The following is a 22,623-nucleotide window of genomic DNA, read 5'->3' as shown; positions in this document are numbered from 1 at the left end:
GTATCTCATATCTTAGAGCTGCTGTCATGGTAACTTTGTTCTAGAAATACTCAAGCTGTACAGACGCAGCTGCTGTGTTTTTTAGCCCATTGTTGTAATGTTTGAGTCACTCAGCTATCACATGAACACACACAAGATACGGCAAAATGTGTAGAATGTAGGAAATTAGCTTTTAAATGCCGCTCAAAAATATCGCCCTCCATGGCCGCCATTTTAAAGCTCATTTCCTACATATTCTGTGTGTTCATGTTGAGTCGAGTTTATTTTCACAGGGACAGTGCACATTAATCAAGGTTCTCAGTAAAAGTGCCGGTTTTAACCAGCCGGCTAATTTTCAACCACAGTCCCTGGGCAGGCTTGCCGAATGTGTAGAATTGCAGGAAATATGCTTTAAACCTGCTAAATGTTCTCTCCGCCAACTAGAGGGGCGTGAAGAGTTTGTGAACCACTGATCTAGCGTTGCAAAATGTTGGTAATTAGTGGATCTTTACCCAAAATTCTCATGTCAAGTTACTTGAATTTTACAACCGGACATTCAGACTTTGCCTGCTGCCTTATATGTGATCTCAGATCTATGCAACGTACAGTATGTACCGTCACAATTTATGTGTAAAAAATATATATATATAATATTTCATGCCATGTTTAGACCTTAAGCTTTGCCAATATATATATTTTTTTATGATTGAAGGCATTTTCAATTTTTTTAAATGAAGGACCAAAGCATATTTTAGCCCCACTTTTAATGCACTGTATGCAGTAGAAAACTGTACTATTCTGAAATGAAAACTAACAATTTGTCCAGATATTGTTTTGTTTTGTCCACGCATACAAAGGCTTGAAAAAAGTAAATAGTGAAAAGACATACAATTATATAAATCATAATGATTGGAACTTGTGAGAATGAGGCAGTTAAGAGAATGTGGGGAGAAGCCTAACTTCCACTAAAACCACTTAGCTATGCATTGATGTCCATTTGACTTAAATGGGAGTTAGGATTTTCTCCTCACAGAGTAGATGGAGCTGTGACAACAGTCTCATATGTCTACACACTGAATATATATCAGGTAGGCTACATGTGTATCTAATAGTATACTTTTCCCTACTATAAAACATTACCGTTATAATCTACTTCCCCCATGAACAATATTTCCCGTACCAAACAAAGCACAGATTAAGGCAAGTTAGCGAACAATGGCTTCACACTGTGTTAGAGAGAACTTTGAAAACGCTTAATAACATTAGAGAAAAGTGAGAGAGAAACAGACCGAGGTGAAACACGGCTGAGACCTGAAGTGTAGTACTTTGCATTGGCTTTTCAGTAAAAACAAAATGAACACTTTCAAAAACAGTAACTAAGTACTATTGTCACTCAAAAAGAGTGTAATCAACCGCTATAATGTGATAGTTCTAGTGAACATGTTACAATTGCTCTGATATGGTTGGGTCACACATTCATCTAGCTACAAGCATAGTGGACCTGGATTGATCAAATCGAAAGGCATCATGTGGTAGACATTTAATTCAAGACAAAACACCGGACGAACAACATGTTGTAGCTCAGTTGGTAGAGCATGGCACTTGCAACGCCAGGGTTGTGGGTTTGATTCCCACGGGGGACCAGTATGAAATGTATACACTCACTACTGTAAGGGTGTCTGATTAAAAAAAAGATATATCATTCATGTTTTCCATTTATAGATCCTCCCTGATAACAGAGATGATATTACAATTCAAATTGCAATAAAACGTAGTGCTTGGTTGGTTTCCTTCAGTAAGCTAAGTAAACATCCTATTTGATAAATACACTCCTTTGCCGTTTGATGTTTCCTAACATCAATCTCCTGAGCATACTGCAAGTAGTACAACACATTCAGTAGGAAAGGTTCATTTAAAGTGAGTTTATTGGTTTCTGTACACGGTGTCCAAACCACACCAAAAGAACAATGGAAGGAGGCTGGCTCTTGACAAGATGCTGTTCAGTAACAGAGCATTAGTGTGATAATAGTCCCTTTCACCAGAGAAGACGCATGTCTAATATCTAACCATTATGAAGACAATGAAAGTTCATAAGAAAACCAGTTGCTATATGACAAATTGTCCAAAAAAAACCTCAAGATTCCTAAAGCCAAAAGACTGCTATATACAGTATGTACAAAGTTATAATCCCCTGGCTTTTCACACCACTGAAACAAACTGAACTGAGCCAAACCAAGCTGTAATCAACTGGCCCAGTTACTCATCGACCATAGTTGCTGTAACCAGCACAGTTTGGTTCAGGTTGGCATGGTAATGTGAAAAGGGTATTTGTGTAGTGTGTTATGGATGTCCGGAAACACCTTTGGAGTGCTTGTTTTGCTGTGGTAGTGGAGACACACAGACTACTTCCTGATGGGGTCTTCAGCGTACCATATGAGAACCTCTCTGGCTCGTCGGCCCAGTCCAAGAGCAGCCATGCCAAGAGCCCCGCTTCCCCCTGTTACTTTGGCCTCTGTAGGACAACACATGGACGGTTTACACTTTGTTTTATTCCCTGACAACTAAGCATGATAAGACTGATAACTTCAACCTAAAGGAAACAGAATAGGTGTACACAATTTGGTCTGTGCGCTACGGAATAGCCTGCCCCGTCAAGTAAGAGGGGCAGACACCATGGGAGGTTTTTATGTGTCTTTTATTCATCCCGTTCACCGCTTCTTGTTTGTTACACTTCAAAGTGGGTTGCGATTTTTAAATACCCTTTAAAATCAAGTTTGATGTGGAGCTTGATTTGTGGCACAACATGAAGATGCAATGTTAAGCTTAGCTTGGTTTCAAAATAATCCGTTTTAGGAGCACAGAAAAGCCATACGACATAATGACTTCTGTTTTTTTTCTTTGGGGAAAGAAAGAAAAAAAAAATGGAAGGGACTTATTGTACTCACCGCCATAGTAATACAGTAGAGCCATCCCCACCGCAACACCAAAACAACTCAGGAAGAACAGAGGACCTAGAGAGAGAGAGAACAGGAGACTGTGAGAAAGAAAGGTATGTGCAGCATGTGTGTCTACAGTACGCGTGTTTGTATGTGTGACAGAGTTTGTATGCTTACCTCGGTCGTTCAGCACATATCTCGGCTGGGTGGGTGAGGCTGTAATCGTGAACGGGTCTACAGAATCTGGGAAAGGGATTACATTTATGCAGGTTTTTAGATGCAAATATACCATCAGTAGTGTACAGAAATAAGACTAAAACATTTTCATGTGAATAATAAGGAGAGCAAATCTTAGCTCTTCAATGACTGACTGTCGGGGCGGAGGGACTAACCTCTGAGGCGGAGGCGTGTTGGTAGGCTGAAGTACACCTCTTCCATATGCAGGTGAAGTGCCCGGTAGAACTCCCGGCAGGCCTCTTCACCTTTCCCCTGCAGGTGAGCCAGGAGCTCGGCCAGTCGGACACAGGTGGGCACATCAAGGTCCCTAAACTGGATCATCATATCATATTCAGAATTCCAGATGTGTGTAGAATACCTCGATCTCTCTCTGAATGTAAGTGATTACCTTCGAAATCCAGAAATGAATGTCCTGTGCACGCCTAGCCTGTTACTCAATTTGACATTTTTTGTTACAGTTGGCCACAAGGGGCTACCAATTGACTAACTGCACGTTCTGGAACTAAATTCATGTTCAAGTGGTCTGTTCAACAGAGTCTGGAAATGGAACGGATGCTTAGATTGAGTTAAAATAGTGTAGATGTAACAAAGTGCTGCTTGAAACCACAGCTGCCTGAACAAGCAGTCATTCGCTACATTTCAGTAGGACATATCTCTTAGAGCAAATATCTCTGCATGTGGAAGTTACAAATGACCTTAGGTCAAACTAATTTGTCCAGAGGAAGTTACTCACTTTGGTGGCCTCCTTGTCTGTGAGGATCTGTGGGTAGATCCTGTTGAGCTGCAGGATGAGCTTATCCACTAGTTCTGTGTCCAGTCGACGGTCTGTCCTGAGGAACCGACTGTCCTCCAATAGCTGGTCATGGAAACTGTCTGACAGTCACGTGGGAACGAATCACAACATGATTAAAATGGCAAATGATTAGCACCGAACACAGTTCATATTAGGTCCAGGATAAGGAACGATTCACTTGCTGATAATGAGGATATGGCAACAAACGAGGGAAGCGAAATCTCAAAACAGGCTAAAAATATGCATGAATTTGAAAGTTTTTAAAGAATAGGTAAGCTATGCCAGGAGGTCGACCTCAACATTGCTCGTCCTAAATTAGCCAAGTGCATGTAGTAACTCTAGGGTGAAATACATACACATGATGCCTCACTGGCACCACCTACAGATTGCTAGAAATGAATTCAACAAATTGTCTGAAGAGGCAAGTATAGGCTACCGAAGACGATCAGGTGCCAGCGTAGCTACAGTTACGCGAGATATGTGATAACTATGTTGCAGGTGGTTTCTACAAAAACCACAGAAAAGTCAGAAAGACATTCATTAAATCCATGTTTTGTACATCCTGAGGAGGTTCCTTGCCATCTTAACTGCCACACATCTAGCATTTCCCAGAGTCTTTGCAGGAACTGGTCGGTTCTATGCGACACGCAGCCATGCCCACCTGTAGAGGTAGACGACAGCGCGTAACACTTTGCGACGAAAACAAAGATCTACATACATGCAAGAGACATTTCTCGCTTGATACAAAACATGGATTTTATTAACATCTTTCTGAATTTTCTCGTTTTTGTAGAACCACCGGCAACTTGACAGACATATATATAGCAGCATTTTGCATAAGCTAAACTGTAGGGTAAATCCATTTGAATTCAATCACTTTTTGACAGAACCCCTTTTGATTTGAACACTTGCTGACAGGTGTATAAAATCGAGCACACAGCCATGCCATCTCCATAGACAAACATTGGCAGTAGAATGGCCTGTTCCGAAGAGCTCAGTGACTTTAAATATGGCACTGTCATAGGATGCCACCTTTCCAACAAGTCAGTTTGTCAAACTTCTGACCTGCTAGAGCTGCCCCAGTTAACTGTAAGTGCTGTTATTGTAATGTGGAAAAGTCTAGGAGCAACAACGGTTCAGCCGCGAAGTGGTAGGCCACACAAGCTCACAGAATGGGCCCGCCAAGTACTGAAGCATGCAGCGCGTAAAAATAGTCTGTCTTCGGTTGCAACACTCACTACAGAGTTCCAAACTGCCCCTGGAAGCAACATCAGCACAGTAACTGTTGGTCGTGAGCTTCATGAAATGGGTTTCCATGGCAGAGCTGCCACACACAAGCCTAAGATCACCATGCACAATGCCAAGCATTCGCTGAAGTGGTATAAAGCTATGCAGCCATTGCATTCTGGAGCAGTGGAAGCAGTTCGATGGACAAATCGGGGTTTGGTGGATGCCAGAAGAACACTACCTGCATGACTGCATAGTGCCAACTATAAAGTTTGGTGGAAGAGGAATAATGGTCTGGGGCTGTTTTCATGGTTCATTCTAGGCCCCTTAGTTCCAGTGAAGGGAAATCTTAATGCTACAGCATACATTCTAGACAATTCTGTGCCTCCAACTTTGAGGCAACAGTTTAAGGAAGGCCCTTTCCTGTTTCAGCATGACAATGCCCCCTGTGCACAAAGCGAGGTCATTACAGAAATGGCTTGTTGAGATCGGTATGGAACAACTTGACTGGCTTGCACAGAGCCCTGACCTCAACCCCGTCGGACACCTTTGGGATGAATTGGAATGCCAACTGCAAGCCAGGCCCAACATCTATGTCTGACCTCACTAATGCTCGTGGGTGAATAGAAGCAACTCCCCACACCAATGTTCCAACGTTTAGTGGAAAGCCTTCCTGGAAGAGTGGAGGCTGTTATAGCATCAAAGGGGGACCAACTCCATATTATTGCCCATGATTTTGTAATGAGATGTTCGATGAGAATGTGTCTACACACTTTTGGCCATGTAGTGTATTTGCCCATTGTAGAAATACCCGGAATGTGACTTTTTGGAGTTTACTAATTTTGGATACCCCACCATACCATGAGACACTGGAAAATATGAATGGTTGAGATTGATATAATTTGAAAGCTTAAAAACAGGGTTGTCAAACTATTTAATCATTTATGGAGATGTTTTTATGTATATAATGACATTTGTTTTTTTCCTTTGTCAATTATCTAAAAATGCGTGAAATCCTATTTTTTCATGTATGCATATGTTGTAGCTTAGTCCCTAGTTTACGTAATCTAAAGTTCTTGTGTTGTGCTCGCCATCGGTTGAGACAGAACATGCTCTTGAATATAGCGTGGGTGTCATGTTTTGGCTGATAAAATGTACTAATATAAGAAAATAAAAATGTTTACAAAAAGATAGGAGGTCCACACACGAGAGAATATTGACTTAAATGGGAATATCTGTTGTTTTAAATTATACTGTCAATCCTCCATAGGAAACCTTTTGAAATCATAAAAATATATATAATAGAATGGACATAACCATTTAAGTTGAGATGCGATGGTGGGTGGGCCTGCAGTCATCTTTGTAGTATTATTAATTAGATACAATTTCAATTCAATTTAAATGTCAATGGTGTGTGTACCAGCTAAATTGCAGTGGTCTGAAGTAGAAGTCCACCGATTATGATTTTTCAACGCCGATACCGATTTTTGGAGGACCAAAAAAAGCCGCTGCCGATTAATCGGACGATTTTTACAAATTATTTGTAATAATGACAATTACAACAATACTGAATGAACACTTATTTTAACTTAATATAATACCTCAATAAAATCTATTTAGCCTCAAGTAAATAATGAAACATGTTCAATTTGGTTTAAATAATGCAAAAACAAAGTGTTGGAGAAGAAAGTAAAAGTGCAACATGTGCTATGTAAGAAAGCTAACGTTTCAGTTCCTTGCTCAGAACATATGAAAGCTGGTTCCTTTTAACATGAGTCTTCAATATTCCCAGGTAAGACGTTTTAGGTTGTAGTTATTATAGGAATTATAGGACTATTTCCCTCTATACCATTTGTATCATTAACCTTTGACTATTAGATGTTCTTATAGGCACTTTAGTATTGCCAGTGTAACAGTATAGCTTCCGTCCCTCTAGTTAGCGCATGCTAACTAGCTAGCCATTTTACTTCGGTTACACCAGCCTCATCTCGGGAGTTGATAGGCTTGAAGTCATAAACAGCGCAATGCTTGACGCACAACAAAGAGCTGTTGGCAAAACTGTTTGAATGAATGTTTACGTGCCTGCTTCTGCCTACCACCGCTCAGTCGGATGCTTGTATGCACAGTCAGATTATATGCAACGCAGGACACGCTAAATAATATCTAGTAATATCATCAACCATGCGTAGTTAACTAGTGATTATGATTGATTGTTTTTTATATGATAAGTTTAATGCTAGCTAGCAACTTACCTTGGCTTACTGCATTCGCATAACAGGCAGTCTCCTTGTGGAGTGGCACGAGAGGGAGGCAGGTCGTTATTGTGTTGGACTAGTTAACTGTAAGGTTGCAAGATTGGATCCCCCTAGCTGACAATGTGAAAATCTGTCATTCTGCCCCTGAACAAACCGTTCCTAGGCCGTCATTGAAAATAAGAATGTGTTCTTAACTGACTTGCCTAGTTAAATAAAAGGTATATAAAAAATCATAATTCAAAAATAAAAATAGGCAAATCGGTGCCCAAAAATACCAATTTCCAATTGTTATGAAAACTTGAAATCGGCCCTAATCGGTGACCTCTAGTCTGAAGGGATAGGGTCAGAATCAATTTCTATGATTGAAATGACACCCACGCTGTATTGAAGAGCACCTTGTCTCTCAACCGATGGCGGGCACAACACAGAAACCGCAGATGATGTGAAATAGTGTCTAAGCTACAACATATGCGCATATTTAAATCGGAGTTTACACGTTTTTAGGTAATTGACGTTCAAGATTTAAGACCATATTTATATTTTTAAAAAAGTTTTTCAAAAAACAATAAAATCGTTTGACAGCATTGTTTGTAACATTTGATATGATATCAAACTCAAACGTTTATATTTTCCAGTGATGAAGGCATGGTTGTCTCGTGTATGGTGGGATAGGCATAAGCAAAATGTGTCAACTTTGAGCACATTTATCTTTTGTCATTGATGTCCAAAAAGTCACTTTCTGACCACTGGGCAAACACGTATGGAAAGTTGTGTTTAAAACAAAGGGGATGCTATCAAAAAGTGATTGAATTACAATGGATTTCGGGAACAGATCCAATTTTACTTGGCTTTGGGGATGGTTGTTTTTTTGGTCTCTTTTACATTCACGCTTTTGCAGGTGTTACTATATAATTCATTCCACCCTAGACACATTTCTTCGTCCGCTTGCATGCAACTCTCCTATAATATCAAGGCGTTTTGATCCTTCCCTTGCGCACTCCGATTTTCCGTGTGCTAACTTTTACGATACCACAAGTTAGTATTGCCTACCAGTCTAACAGCCTACCCTGCCCTTAATCCACCGTTCATAGTGACAACAGTGGTAGGTGGATCATTTGTCCAGATCAGTAATAGGCTAACTAACAAGTATACCACACAAACACATCCAAAGCTGCATACATTTGAAATATGAATCGACAAGAACAAATAGGAATAGTTGATAGACAGGGGAGCGGCAAGGTGCATCATGGCTCATGAAAGAACAGTGAAGACATGACACAGCTCAAAAATCTCCACTATTGATCTTGTTTCGGGACAATAGAATTATGCTACCTATACTAGCCTACAACAGCACAATTTCAAGGAATAATTGCGTCATTGTTTTCAAGTGAGTGCAACATTCTAGCCTACAGTGAAAATGTAATTTGACTAAGGGCGCAAAAGCCCTATGATTTGAATGTTTCCTTCGATTTGGATCAGTTGTGGGTCTACTCTCAACAGTTTATAAGGTCTAGAAAGGCCCAGTAAAAAGCTTAGCACAGGCTCTGCATCTTCTCCACGCTCTGCATCTTCTCCACGCTCTGCATCTTCTCCAATCTAAACGTATATTCCTCCCGCACCTAGAACCTTCAATATAGCCAAAATAGTTCTGATTTAACTTTTTTTCTTTAAAAATGTATTATCTTTTATATGTGGCATAAACACAACCAGTCAAAATGTAACATTATTAGGCTACTTCAAAAGTCTCCTGTAGGCGTGCCCACGTCCGTCCAAATAGAATTCCAGCAGCCTCAAAATGGCTTGACATTCAACAGGTTTCCAACCTTTGTATGCGAGTAAATTGTCTAATAAAAATGGCACCACATTATGGGAAAGCATGCAGTTTATTAGGAAACGAAATAAATGGTGATGCACTCCACAGGGTTGTGAAAGTCCACAGTGATGAGGTTGATGCTCCTTTCAATATCAAGAGTCTTATTCTGGTGACATGATTATCGATGCTTGGCTGCCATTTGACAAATAAAAATAATCTCGCAATTTTGTCCACAATAATCTAATCAGCGCACGTGCCAATACTAGTGGCCACATACTCTATAACCAAGCAACATTTTGTGACAAAACCATCAGTACATATCAATGCAATCTCGGTCACATTTAAAATTATTTGTGTATATATGTTGTTGTTTTACTGACAAATAACAAATCAACCAATCGAAACCGTGCAAAAGCAATACGATTAATGGAAAGAGACATATGTTAGAATACACCAAAAAGTTGAACAACATTCAGAGATTCTCAAGCCAAGCCTTCGATACTGGGTATGCCTACAAGGTAGGGGGGGACGTGTTTGTTTGTCGAGACTGACAGTCTATTTATTGTGGTGTTGAAAACGCAAATCATGTCAGTATATTTTGCTTATTGGTTGTATGATGCATTGGCACAGAAACCCTTTGGTGGTGAATTCGTTGCATATATTTTATATAATTATAAGGCATCAAAATGTTGAAAATCTGATTTCCCCTTAGCTGATCATTGCAAGCGGCTCTGATCGTGAAGTAATGAAAAAGGCAGGGAGAGCGAGCTCTTCTGTAGTTGCGGTAGTCAAAAAAATAATAATGTTGGATTCCAATACAAACATCCCATTAGAATCCAATAGAAAATTGTATTCGATTTTGGAAACTATCCTATATGATAGAGTGCATTCGGAAAGAATTCAGACCCCTCGACTTTTTCCACATTTAGTTACAGCCTTATTCAAAAATGTATACTTTCTTCAATTTAAACACAATACCATAGTTATCACATATCTCGCATAAACTGTACAGCTACACTAGGCAGGTTTCCATTGACCCAGGTTTATTCGACAAAAACCAGTGTTGCAAGAAACATGTCATGGAAACGGCAGATAGGAGACATTTTCTAAAGATCGACATTTTTATTAATCGTTTGTCAGGGGCCGATTTTTCTTTTGTCGAACTTTCGTCATTGCGAAAAATTGAGATAATGTTTTTTTTCGAAGAAATGATTATTGCCTAATCATTTAAGATAGCCTGCTGCTTGCAACATAGTATTTTTCAACCATAAAATGTATGTTTCTTTGCAGGACAAGGATTGTCCTGACTTCCAAGAATGCCGGAATTGCTTCCCCTTGCTTTTCTGCTTGGCTGGCAGGTTTCACCGTGTCCAATTATTTCAGATCTACAGGAGTGCAAGTTTCACCATGGCATGAACCGCGGTTATACGTTGGCACATGAGAATTATTAGTGTATGGAAAATATTTGTAAATTATTGCATTCTATCCATGGGGGTTTTCGCTGTCTCCGAGACATGAAAAAGATAGATGGGAGGGCATATAGGCTATCGCCAATTTATTAATTCGCAATTTCCCTAAATGGGCAAAGTAAACACTTCAACCACTACATTTTTATTCGACACCAGGTCTCAGCGAAATATTATAAAAACGGTAGGTGTGACGTCATGACGTCCAGATGTTTTATCGACACGAGATAGTTAGATGGCAACGCACTCTAGCAGGCAATTGTCGCATCTATTTTCTATACGAACTTTCTAACAAATCAAATCACTGGACAAGTTAACGGAAACAGACTGCCGAAAAAGATCAAATGTGTCAGTAGCTGTACAATTGTCTCTTCAGACAATTTGTTGAATTCAGCTCGGTCTGCCTGCTGTCAGTGGCATTGGCTTACAGTATATGGGATGTGTTACAATGTGGCAACGGGTAGTAGAACACAGCAACTGGTGATGTCGTGTTACATTAGGTCAAAGGCGGGCACGAGGTGTAGCCTAACATCGGAAACTATGCTGCTTGAAATAGACGTAGCTGTCGGGAGCACTACACTTTGCAAAAGGTTAGGCTATCAAGCTCTGTTAGCCCGACAGAAAACAGAAGTTGAAAGTGCCATAGCCACCATAAACTATCGAAAACACAGACGGGGTTCTTAATTGTTCAAGCGCAACGAACATGTGTGTGTGTGTGTGTGTGTGCAAATGACAAAACATACATACCCATGGCAAAACTAACAAGAAACACAGCAGTACTATAGTTTAAGAAGTCGCCTACAAACCTCCCATTGTGTGGAGTCCCTTCTTTCCTTTGAGTGGCCCCTCCCTCCTCGAGACCATTATCACGACAGCACTGCAGGGAGTGGCTATAACTTTCCCGGAAATGCCTGATACATTACATCTTATTTTAGACCGACAGCAGTACATTGAATAGTAACTATGAAGTAGCCTACAGTATCAATGTCATTTATTTTATTGAATGTTGAATTAACATACATATTATCTAAGTTTTACTAAAATGAATTTGTTATAATTTGATGTCGTTTGATTTACAGTAGGCCTCAATTTCCATAATTGACTAACTCTAGGAATATGCTATTATGGCACCAACAAAAAAAAGACAAATGCATGTTGGAAAACTTCCTAAATTGATACAGACTATTTTACAGGGAGACAGAATGACCGAAGCAGAAATGGGATCAATATACATGTTTTAATAACCTCAACAACGCCACATTAAGTCTGAAGTTAAGTTTATACTATTAAGCATGCACCTTGCCAGTGCAACATCATCATCACCACCACCACATAGGTAAGTAGGCTACTGGCTTCTATTGAGCATTCCACTGCTTAGATGTTGCCAGAACTTACAACGCCTGGTTAGGTATTTTACCTATCAGCTAACCACATCATTATGTTATAGCAATCTGTCAGTCGATGACACTGCATGCAGCCATTGGTTGATGCATGCAACGAACCAAGCAGTGGAATGCGACCACCATCTCCACCCAAAGTCCCTTGAAGAAAACATGGAAAATGACATCAAAATGGTATCAATATGCCACTAATCATAATCCACATTATTGACAATACGACATTGTTTAAAATAAATACAAAAGTTATTTAGTACAAAGATAAACTCAAATTGGATCAAGATTGTGAGTAAGTAGTAAAACATAATAGCATCAGCAAACAGACAGCATTTTTATACCGTATTTCCATATTGATACTTCTTTAAATTGCACTTGTAAAAAAAAAAAAAAAAAAAAGTCATAAATGTAACTTTTATTGCATCAACAAAGCTGTGAATTAAATGGCACTGCAGAAGTGTTGATGACTTTACCTCTTCTGTTTGCTGAAGTCACGACAACTCTATTAGAGGACATAAAAAGGGCTAATAAAATTGCATTAAAACAGACAAAGAAATGATGACCTTTGCCTGACCTTTGCCACACACGCTAGAGTATAAGTAAGTATGTGCATTAGTAATCTCTCAATCAGCCACTGTTGTAAATGCCTCGAGCCACTAAACTCGGCAGCCAAAGTTAACAGTTAATGTATCAAAACGTTTAAAATACATTTTTTCTTTATAATAATAAATCATAATAACAGCCCCTAAATGTGCAATTCTGCACGTTTGGAGGATCACAGAATCACTTCAAAGAATTCACCACAGTTCCTGTTATTTTCCTCAATCTGTAATGACTGGGGTCAAAACCTCTCACCCAAATTCCTTCTCAAAGATATTGAAAACATAAAAAAACGAAATCTAGCTTCTCTTTTGTGGACAGAAAGGCACTACTAGTCAAAACTAAGACCAGAAGATAGAAGAATAAGGTGCCAAAAAGCCTTCTTGAACATTATAAAAATTTGCCAGGCGGTCATTGTAAAGAATAATTTGTTTTTAATTGACTCGCCTGGATAAATAAAGGTTAAATAAAACATCTAAGTACATGTGACAAGATTTAAAACAAAGAGAGAAAGGACTCATTCAAATCAAGATTTCTTACATTAATTAGCCTAGGAGTCCCACTGAATATTGACCTTCGGGAAAACTGTAGCAAGTCACTTTAGTTCCTATGACTTTCCTGCCTCTGATCTTTCTCTACGAATAAATATAAATCAACACAGGTTTGCTCTCCATGGAAATTCTATTATGAATGCTCCAATTATCAACAATTATTAAATGCAACAGAAAGCTTCTGAACACCTCACACGTTCACTGAGTTACAACAAGCAAACAAAGATAAATAAATACATTAAAATGGCGCAGTCATCCGGGTAGCCGATTGAGCGGCGACTATCACATCAAATGATTTCAGCACCCAAAACATAGCCCGCAATTACACGTGACAGTGGGTTTTTATGTGACTTCGGCGCTCCAGTTCGCCAACACTAGACACCACTCGACTCCATCGTAAATCGTGGAGTTGAGTTGGAGTCGGCTGTAGTCGGGGGAAAGACAAGAGTTATAATAGTATAGAGGTGGGCAATGTGGAGTGAGTGACGATCACAAATGAGGATCATACTGTCGGTCATATCCATAGAAATAGAACTCTATTGGTCATCATACCGAGGAGACTTTCTTGTTTCCTGTAGCCGCACAGAGGGACCAAACCCCTGGGGTTTTCACGTGTGTCTTTAGGGGCCTGGAGCATATGTGTGTGTGTGTCAGAGGGCGTGAGCAGAGTGGAACTGAAGTGGAGCGTGCTTCATTTGGCTGGAGCGTGGAGCGAATTTCTAAAACGTTGGAGCGTCGACCTTTTATCCTGCTTCAATTGAGCATGCTCTGGCCAGCATTTCCCTCATTATGTTCTTTTAATTATGCCTATTCTGTTGTATTTATTTAGCCTACCCCATCACTAATGCAAAGAGATGTTGATATGAGTACAGTGTCACAAAAGTAGATGGGGTGTTCGTTAAATGATCCTTCTTAAACACAAAATGAATGGAGCGAATTTGGAGTGGCAGAAGACTACTCCGTGAGCAATGAGTGGGATCTCTGACCGCTCAACTCCGCTCACATACTCTGGTGTGTGTTTGCACTCAGAAATCAAAGTCCTCGCATTACAGCAGTGTGTGTCTCTGACATGGGTCTCTGGACACGGGGGGTGGGGGGTAGGGGTACTGAAGTAATCATCGGCAACTGTCAACCTTTGAAGGGGACACTGGGCTTGATCAAATTACTGTAAAATGGAGAGAAAATTAAATAACATTAAAATCTGAGAGTTTGATTATCATTTGGTCAGTCTTCATTTGATACAATCTAAGTTGATAAAATCATTACCTGCGTTAGTGGCATGGTAAGGTGGGGGAGTCAGTGGGGTTAGGATGGTAAGGGTTAGTCGTGCACAGTGGAGTCTTGGCTGACCATGATGCAACTGGCTGCAGGAAGCAGAAGACTCACAAGTATGGTACTCAACGTGCAGGTTAGGGATGATCATGAGTTATGAGGTAAATGCAAGTTACACCAGCATACAGATTTCTGCAGACAGGTAGGAGAAGATGAGGAGGATGGGGCAGACATGGATGACTGGATGAGGGTTATAAGAGAGTTGGAGTGTACGGAACAGATTCACTCAGTCTTCACCTTACTCTGAAAGTCCTCACTAAACATTTCAAAACCACCAGGCTAATTCACACAAAACTAGACCCATATATAATTTAAAAAATACTTATTCCTTAATTAGGGTTGGTAACTCATTTAGAAGTGCTCTATTTGCCTTTGCAATGAAAATTGCTCTACAATCTCTATTACATCAAGTGCCAGGGAACTTAATCTGTAAACCTGAATGTGCCACATCACAGATATCACTTTGTGATATCACAGCAAAAGTGATATCACAAGTGCTTAGCCACAGTGCCCTTTTATTTAGCAGCTACAGTACATTTCATTGCACTGTTTTAATGGTCCCCGAATGGTGTGGACCAGACGGAAGCAGCAGAGGTCTTTCTGCAGCCTGCACTGCTGCCTGTCTGAAAGTCATAAGCTTACTGAGTTACACTTTACTTGAAGCCTTCGTCATAAGAGCTACACTGTCATAAACATGAAATAACATAGATATAACAGATTGTGTTATGTACACACGCCTGCTCTGAACTCTGACTGTTTGAGGAGAGCTGATAGCAGTAAATTCTACAACCGTAACAACATTCTGCCACTCCGTGAGCATTACTAGCAGAAAAGGTATGCCTGAGCCAAGCTAGCATCATGCCATGCTGGATATGAACACATAGCTATCACATAGTAGTAAATACAAGCACACCGTTAGCCACCACTGTCCTAGTCACAGCAACAGCCTTGACAGAACCATGCCGGTGAAGCTCAGCAGTGCATAGCGTGATGAGAGGTTAGAGGTTATGATGGAGGTTAGAGGTTATGATGGAGGTTAGAGTTCAAAGGTCAAAGTAAATCTCGCTGCAGAGGACCACGGGGCCTCCCAGGATGCCGCTGGGCTCGGGGAGGACCCTGCAGGAACGTCTCTGACTTACATAATGATTGGCCGATGCCCCTTTGCCCCGCGCCAATGAGGAGGTTTTTCCCCGCCCGCCTGCCGCCACTCCCCCGCCGCGGCGCGCCTGTTCATGGTCGAACTCCAGGTCCTCCAGTCGTTGGGTCAGGGCCAGCTTCTGCTGGATGGCCATGCGGAGCAGGGAGTTCAGGGTCTTCTTCTCATCCTCCGCTGCAGCCAGCTGCCTCTGCATGTCATCCAGCTGGGTCACATACTCGTCACACCTGAGATGGTGAGAGAGGAGTGGGGAGGGAGACAGAGAAAGAGAGAGATAAAGAGGGATTAAAGATAGAGGGCGAGAGCAAAAGGGACACAGGAATAGTGAGCGAAGGGAAAATCTTAGTCAAATGAAAACCAAATAAGGAACTTATCATTTTCTCCACCAGATGGCGCACATCTTTTCCTGATGCCAGTCGGTGCATGTTTTCTCCGTTCAGACTCACAGAGGCGCATTTTCCAGATGCTGTCAGGAGGAGCCTGCCAGCAGCCTCTGAATCTCTTCAGTATTACATCAGACAGCTCCCACAATGCCCCGTCTCTCCCACACACACATGCAGCAGACACGGAAGAGGAAGTGAGACATCCCACTCGCTTTAAAATATATATATTTTTTCGTTCAATGAAAGTCAATGAAGTAAGTAGACCAGACCCACCTGCTATTGCATTGGTATCTATGGGAGACACCCCCAGTTAAGTAGACCGAAACTGACCATTTTTATCATTGGTAAACAGCCTAAGTGAACCATCTTCATTTATCCACCATCTTTGCATGCAGCCTCTGGCAGAAAAACAGCTCCTCAACAACCTAGAAGCTCATTCAGGGCCGGCGTTATGGGTGAGTCTTAGGGAGACCCGCCCTAATGTACCTCCTTGCCCGTCCAAATCAAATAAAGTATTGATCATTTATTTGACCGAGACGCACGCCGACAGAAAGACTCATGAATCTCAGGTAAAGCATCCGAGCGAACGAAACAGTGCCCCTCAGTCTCAGAATATGTAGAACATCTATCTGATGCTTTTCCGGAAATGTATTAAATGTATTAAAAATAAAAAAAATGAAATATCACATTTACATAAGTATTCAGACTTTCTTGAAGCACCTTTGACAGCTATTACAGCCTCAAGTCTTATTAGGTATGATGCTACAAGCTTGGCACACCTGTATTTGGGGAGTTTCTCCAATTCGTCATTGCAGATGCTCTCAAGCTCTGTCAGGTTGGATGGGGAGTGTCGCTGCACAGCTATTTTCAGGTCTCTCCAGAGATGTTCAAATCGGGTTCATGTCCGGGCTCTGGCTGGGCCACTCAAGGACATTCACAGACTTGACCCAAGGCCATTCCTGCTTTGTCTTGACTGTGTGCTTAGGGTCGTTGTCCTGTTGGAAGGTGAACCCCAGTCTGAGGTCCTGAGCGCTCTGGAGAAAGTTTTCATCAAGGATCTCACTGTACTTTGCTCCGTTCATCTTTCCCTCAAACCTGACTTGTCTCAAAGTCCCTGCCATGCTTCACTGTAGGGATGCTGCCAGGTTTCCTCCAGATGTGACGCTTACATTCAAGATTGAACCAAGAGTTCTTGGTGCCTTTTGGCAAACTCCAAGGGGGCTGTCAAGTGCCTTTTATTGAGGAGTTGCTTCCGTTTGGCCACCCTACCATAAAGGCTGCAGAGATGGTTAATCCTTCTGGAAGGTTCACCCATCTCCACATAGGAAGTCTGCAGCTCTGTCAGAGTGACTATCGGGTACTTGGTCACCTTCCTGACCAAGGCCCTTCTCCTCCGATTGCTCAGTTTGGCCAGGCGGACAGCTGTAGGAAGAGTTTTGGTGGTTCCAAAATGTATTCAATTTAAGAATGGAGGCCACTGTGTTCTTGAGGACCTTCAATGCCACAGAAATGTTTTGGTACTCTTTCCAGATCTGTGCCTCGACACAATCCTGTCGTCTCGGAGCTCTACAGACAATTCCTTCGACCTTATGGCTTGGTTTTTGCGCTGACATGCACTGTCAACTGTGAGACCTTATATAGACAAATCATGTCTAAAATCAATTGAATTTACCACAGGTGGACTCCAATCAATTTTAGAAACATCTCAAGGATGATCAATGGAAACAGGATGCACCTGAGCTCAATTTTGAGTCTCATAGCAAAGGGTCTCAATACTTATGTAAATAAGGGATTTCTGTTTATTTACATTTTTTATAAATGTGCAAACATAAAAAAAAAAAAAACCTTTTGATTTTGTCATTTTGGTATGGTGTGTAAATTGATGACGGAAAAAGGCTGAATAAGGCTGTAACAAAATGTGGAAAAAGGGAAGGGGTCTGAATAGTTTCTGAATGCACTGTATCTATATATTATGCATGGTAATACATTTTCTGGTCTTTTTACAGTCATTTATGTAAAAAAAAAAAAATGGTGTACATTTTCTTTTGGTGGGGGGGAATTGTGGGGGGGACAAATAAAATTGGGAACCCTGCATGCAATACGGCATATGAAACGAGAAAACCTAGCGTTTGCAGGAAAATAGTAATCTCACTGTGATATTCTCAGGTGGATTTAGAGCTCTCAGCATTGAAAAATACAAAATAATTTTGTAGAATTGAAACAAGACAACTTCCTCTTGGTCACAGAGGGACGAAATGATTTTGTGCATAAAGCTGAAGTTGTAACGAGTCAGCAGGCTTTTGAATGACGTCTCTGAGTCTCTCAGAGGAAGCTGGGCAGAAAATGCTTTGTTGTCAGTTATATGAAATCGTGACAATTTTGTAATGTCACTAAGTATACTTATTATAATATTACTAGGTATATCATATTTTACAGTTATGAGCAAGGTGAAATATTATTGCAAGTCGTTTATAATTTGATTGTTACTACATGGAAAGTATTTCAATAATTTCAGGCCCCATTTCCCACACATTTGTTGAATAGAAGAAAAAAAAGAAAATCACATGATTTTTCATATTTTCATTTTTGTATCATATTTGTACTAGGGATAAATTACTTTTGGGTATGTGTATTTAGACGGGAAACTACATTTTCACATTACATTTAAAAGCAGACTTCTGATAACTTAAGTGTACCAATAAGCTCTTAGCGTGCATCTACTAAGCCTTACCTTGTGGCAAACATGGCCCGTAATGAGGTGAAGGTGGCAGCGTCCTCTTTCAGGCCCTTGAGCTCATTGCGGAGCTTCAACATGGTCTCGGTCACCATGGTCTTCTCGTTGTCGTATTTACTCTTCAGGTTGGCCAGCGCCACCTCAGCCGTCTGCAGAGTAGAGTAGAATAGTTTATTGTCTATTTTATTCGAATGGAGGGCAGAGGTCACAGTCACAGGATTAGCAAGACCTTATGCTAATATTAACTCTGAACTTCTACACAGAAAGTAAATACTCAACTACTGTTCATTTCATACCGTATCACCTCTACTTTTAAACAGTACCAACGGCTCATGTTTTGGCAGTTAATTCACACTATCACACACACCTGTTTGTTGGCCTTGAGCACGGTCCTCAGGGTGGCAATCTGCTCTCTCTTGGTGCTGAGCAGAGACTTGAGTTTGAGGATTTCCCCCATGCAGGCCTCCTTGTCCTTATCGGTCACAGTACCCAGCTCCATGGAGGCCATCCTCTGGCGGCTCAGCTCTGTGGTGCGGTCCACCGCCTGCTGCAGGTGACGGATCTGGTCCCTGATGATGGCAACTAGGTTATAGATGTTCATGGGCTCTGAACGGGACTCTGGGATTGGGGCTGGGGTGGCTGGATCACTGGCTTCAGATTTAATGGGTTCAGTTTCAGGAACCAGCCCATTGGAGAGCAGAACATGGGACAGATGTTGTGTCTTCCCCTCTCGGCTGCCCCTGCCCCCTATACTGGCCTTTCCTTCCTTATAGTAGTCGAGCATGACCCGGCTGGGCGTCTCGTTGTTGCACATGCACACGTGGTTATAAAGGTTGGCCAGCTCCTCGCTGAACGTCACCAGTTCGTCCTGCGCCACGTTCAGGCTTCCCTGCGACTCGCCAACCGCTTCACTCACTCGCCGCAGCTCTTTCACCAGCCTTGCCACCTCCTCGTGCTCCTCCCGGCTGCTCTTCTCCAGGGAGGTCAGCTTTTCGCTCAGCCCTGCCACGTCGCTCTCCAGGCGGACTCGCTCTTCTTCGTACTGGCTCCGGCAAGACTGGTACTCGGCTTTAAGAGTCTTCAGCTCCTGTCTGAGCTCCCCAGCTTCTGATACGGCGATGGTATACTTACACTGTAGGATCTCAGGCCCGTTGATGTCCAACTCGTAGTAGTCCCCGTCACCGTCATCGCGGCTGTCTCGCTCTTTCTCGCTGTCCAGGGCAGAGTGGCGCTCCTTGCTGGCCTGGAGTTTCCTCATGGCACTGAGGTTCTCGGTGAGGCGTCCCACCGTCTCCTGCTGCTCTGACAGAGTCCCGTGGGCCACCTCCAGCTGCTTCTGGGACTCCTGCAGAGAGGAGAGGAGCGCCGCCTTCTCTCGCTCCACCTGGAGAACACAGACACGGGACACAGTCACATAACAGCACTGAGAAATCTCTGCAACATTATGTTACAGTCCTATTTCAGCTTGGTTTTTATTACTTTTGATTGAGAAATTAAGTAACAATTCTATATTTACATTTGTCTTTTTTTCTTCTTCTAATTTCTAATGTAAATACCAGGTAAATATCTGGCTCTAAAATGAAGTATAATCCAAAATGCCATATGGAGGTGTGAGACACTGTAGTGTGAGATACTCATTCAATAATTTCACACAGTATTTATTCAGCAAGTCAACAGTGCATGTATAAGAGAAGTAGCCTCGTCAGTCTATGTAGCCCATGAAGTTCCACATAGGGCTCAATTGATTAGCCTTTGACTAGGCCACTAAGGCCAGTATAGGTAATCAATGTCCCTAAATGGATGAACACTGTGTTCCCCAATGCTTAATGAACTTTCCAGCCATAAGTCAGAACTGTTCACAGCTGCATGTAAGCCTAACTATTTTCCAGGCAACACTTACAAACCCAGCTCAATAATGCTAATTATTACTTTATTGCTTTACCAGGGACACTGACACCTTGGCAGTGGACTGTGAATAAAGCAAACAGGCTAAGCATTTTTACAGTCCTGCCTGCTAAAGCTACTATGTGGTCATCTTACCTGCATGAGCTGCTGCTTGAGTTTCTGGATTTCTGAGATGTTGAGTTCACTCAGCAGGTCATCCACTAGGCTGGGGGCGGGCCGAAGTTTGGCTTTGTTATCTTCGTTGGCGTCGGCGGCCATCTCGGCCAGGCCGTTCTCGTAGCCGCGGAACGAGTCATCGTTGTTCGGCACGTTGGTGGCAGCAGTGGGATCCTCGCTGAACTTGAGTCCGTCCAGGGAGACGTTGAGGGAACTGTGGTGGTATGGTAACAGGTTGTCCCCAATGGTCATGTAGTGGGACAGTTCTTTACGCAGGGCGGCCTTCTGCTCACGCTCAGTCTTAATGGTCTCCAGAGCCTCGGTCAGCTGGCGCTCGGCGATCTCCCTCAGGCGCATGACCTCCTCCTGCTGGCTGTGGAGGCACTGGGAGTCTTCCTCCAGGCGACGGATCTCATGCTTCAGACCCTCAAACTCCACCTAGAGATCACAGAGAAGCCACAGCACATCAGAGGAATCACTAACTAAATAGGGAGAATCCCCCTTACACTCACCACAAAAGCATATTTTTGTCTCATCCTCCCCAGTTGGTCCTTGTATCAATAGCCTCATTCATTAGCCCTGGCTTTCGACTTTTGAGCCGTGTCACTTTTTCACCCAAACATCTGAAGTGTATTGGCCAGTCTCTCTAACTCTACAACCTTAACTGCTACCCATTACCCACAATAAGCCCTCATCCTCCCGTAATCTCCATACACAACAGCGCCCACTACCCTAGGGCAGGGGAGGCGGCAGGTAGTCTAGTGGTTAAGAGCATTGGTCCAGTAACCAAAAGGTCGCTTGATCGAATCCTCGAGCCAACCAGTTGAAAAATCTGTAGATGTTCCCTTGAGCAAGGCACTTAACCTTAAATCACTCCTGTAAGTCGCTCTGGATAAGAGCGTCTGCTAAATGACTAAAATGTTAAATGAATGCTCCCCCTCCCTCATACTTCCCCCTCCCCTTAGTCCCTTCCTCTTCCTCTCACCTGGCTCTGTCGTAGCAGGGACACCTGTTTCTGCAAGGAGATGTTCTCATCCTCCAGCTCACTGTAGTCCTGCAGCAGACGTGCCTCCCGTACTTTATACTCTCGGATGTCATCACGCAGTTGGGTGCGCTGCAACTCCACCTGCTCAGAGCTCTATAGACACGAGGAAAGAAATGGGTGAGACAAGAAGCAAAAGAGGAAAAAGTCTTGTAAGAGAGTACAACACAAGGACATGTGGATTTGATAAAAATGCATTCCGTGGTTGTACTGTAATGTCAACGCAGCGGGTGTTTCTCAATACGCATATTCCAAAGTATTAAAGTGTGCGAAACAGAGCACAGAGGGCACTTTTTGGATGCGTACTCTGTTCGTACATATTTTGAAGCATGCATCAATGCGAGGTTCAACGGAAAGTATGCACAGAAATATGATGCAACCATGAAAAAAATGACAAAATGTATTGAAATCAACGCTGGACTGTATTTTAGCTGAAGGGAGATAAAATTAACTCTGACTGTGGAATAAAATGTTCACCAATAACATCTCATACGTTCTGTGACAAAAATATTTTGTATATTAGTTAGCAAATACATACTGTGTTAGTAGATCGCAAGCTCATGGTAAGTCAATTGGGCTAGCTGGCTAGCTATCCATCAAGAATTGGTAGCTAGTTATCCATCAAGAATGGGTAGCTAGCTACCCATGAAGAATTGACAGCTAG

The 22,623-nt window shown here is 42.0% G+C and overlaps 3 protein-coding genes across 18 annotated transcripts in view; 1 reads left to right on the top strand and 2 right to left on the bottom strand.

Moving 5' to 3' along the window:
- Window positions 1-22,623, top strand: part of LOC112244872 (nuclear pore complex protein DDB_G0274915) — a 710,200-nt gene that overhangs the window by 281,648 nt on the left and 405,929 nt on the right. The window lies entirely within an intron of this gene.
- On the bottom strand, window positions 1,873-11,601 carry card19 (caspase recruitment domain family, member 19). Of its 2 annotated transcripts, none has more exons than XM_024412715.2 (6): window positions 11,513-11,601; window positions 3,886-4,025; window positions 3,308-3,464; window positions 3,093-3,158; window positions 2,925-2,990; window positions 1,873-2,491 (listed from the first exon to the last, which is right to left on the bottom strand). In XM_024412715.2, the coding sequence occupies exons 1-6, from the start codon at window positions 11,568-11,570 to the stop codon at window positions 2,382-2,384; spliced, it is 597 nt and encodes a 198-aa protein (XP_024268483.1). In that variant the 5' UTR covers window positions 11,571-11,601; the 3' UTR covers window positions 1,873-2,381. The 2 variants fall into 2 exon arrangements, with proteins under 2 accessions (XP_024268483.1, XP_024268484.1); XM_024412716.2 differs by lacking the exon at window positions 11,513-11,601 and adding an exon at window positions 11,454-11,472.
- bicd2 (bicaudal D homolog 2 (Drosophila)) overlaps window positions 11,925-22,623 on the bottom strand; it is a 50,852-nt gene continuing 40,153 nt past the window's right edge. The window contains exons 3-9 of one of the 5 annotated variants that reach the window (XR_006079090.1): window positions 21,903-22,055; window positions 20,897-21,355; window positions 19,224-20,240; window positions 18,854-19,005; window positions 15,723-15,966; window positions 14,518-14,715; window positions 11,925-14,416 (exon numbers count right to left, since the gene is read on the bottom strand). Coding sequence is in view for 2 of the 5 variants with exons in the window: in XM_024412712.2 (XP_024268480.1) it covers window positions 14,523-14,615; window positions 15,723-15,966; window positions 18,854-19,005; window positions 19,224-20,240; window positions 20,897-21,355; window positions 21,903-22,055 (2,118 nt within the window). In the remaining 3 variants the exon portion in view is untranslated. Of the gene's footprint in view, window positions 14,417-14,517; window positions 14,716-15,722; window positions 15,967-16,137; window positions 16,279-18,853; window positions 19,006-19,223; window positions 20,241-20,896; window positions 21,356-21,902; window positions 22,056-22,623 lie in introns of those variants that run through there. The other 4 variants (XM_024412712.2, XM_024412714.2, XR_006079091.1 and 1 more) reach the window with 4 other exon arrangements.

Source organism: Oncorhynchus tshawytscha, linkage group LG02 (genome assembly GCF_018296145.1).
Source record: "Oncorhynchus tshawytscha isolate Ot180627B linkage group LG02, Otsh_v2.0, whole genome shotgun sequence".
Lineage (NCBI taxonomy): Eukaryota > Metazoa > Chordata > Actinopteri > Salmoniformes > Salmonidae > Oncorhynchus > Oncorhynchus tshawytscha.
This window is presented reverse-complemented; position numbering and strand designations above follow the sequence as displayed.

What these genes read in the sequence shown, in the direction of transcription:
- card19 (XM_024412715.2), bottom strand. Translation starts at nt 11,570, where the DNA reads ATGGTCTCGAGGAGGGAGGGGCCACTCAAAGGAAAGAAGGGACTCCAC. An exon ending in ATATGTGCTGAACGACCGAG is followed by an intron (nt 2,991 to 3,092) that starts GTAAGCATACAA and finishes CTCTCTCTCTAG; the next exon opens with GTCCTCTGTTCTTCCTGAGT. An exon ending in TCTACTGTATTACTATGGCG is followed by an intron (nt 2,492 to 2,924) that starts GTGAGTACAATA and finishes GTTGTCCTACAG; the next exon opens with AGGCCAAAGTAACAGGGGGA.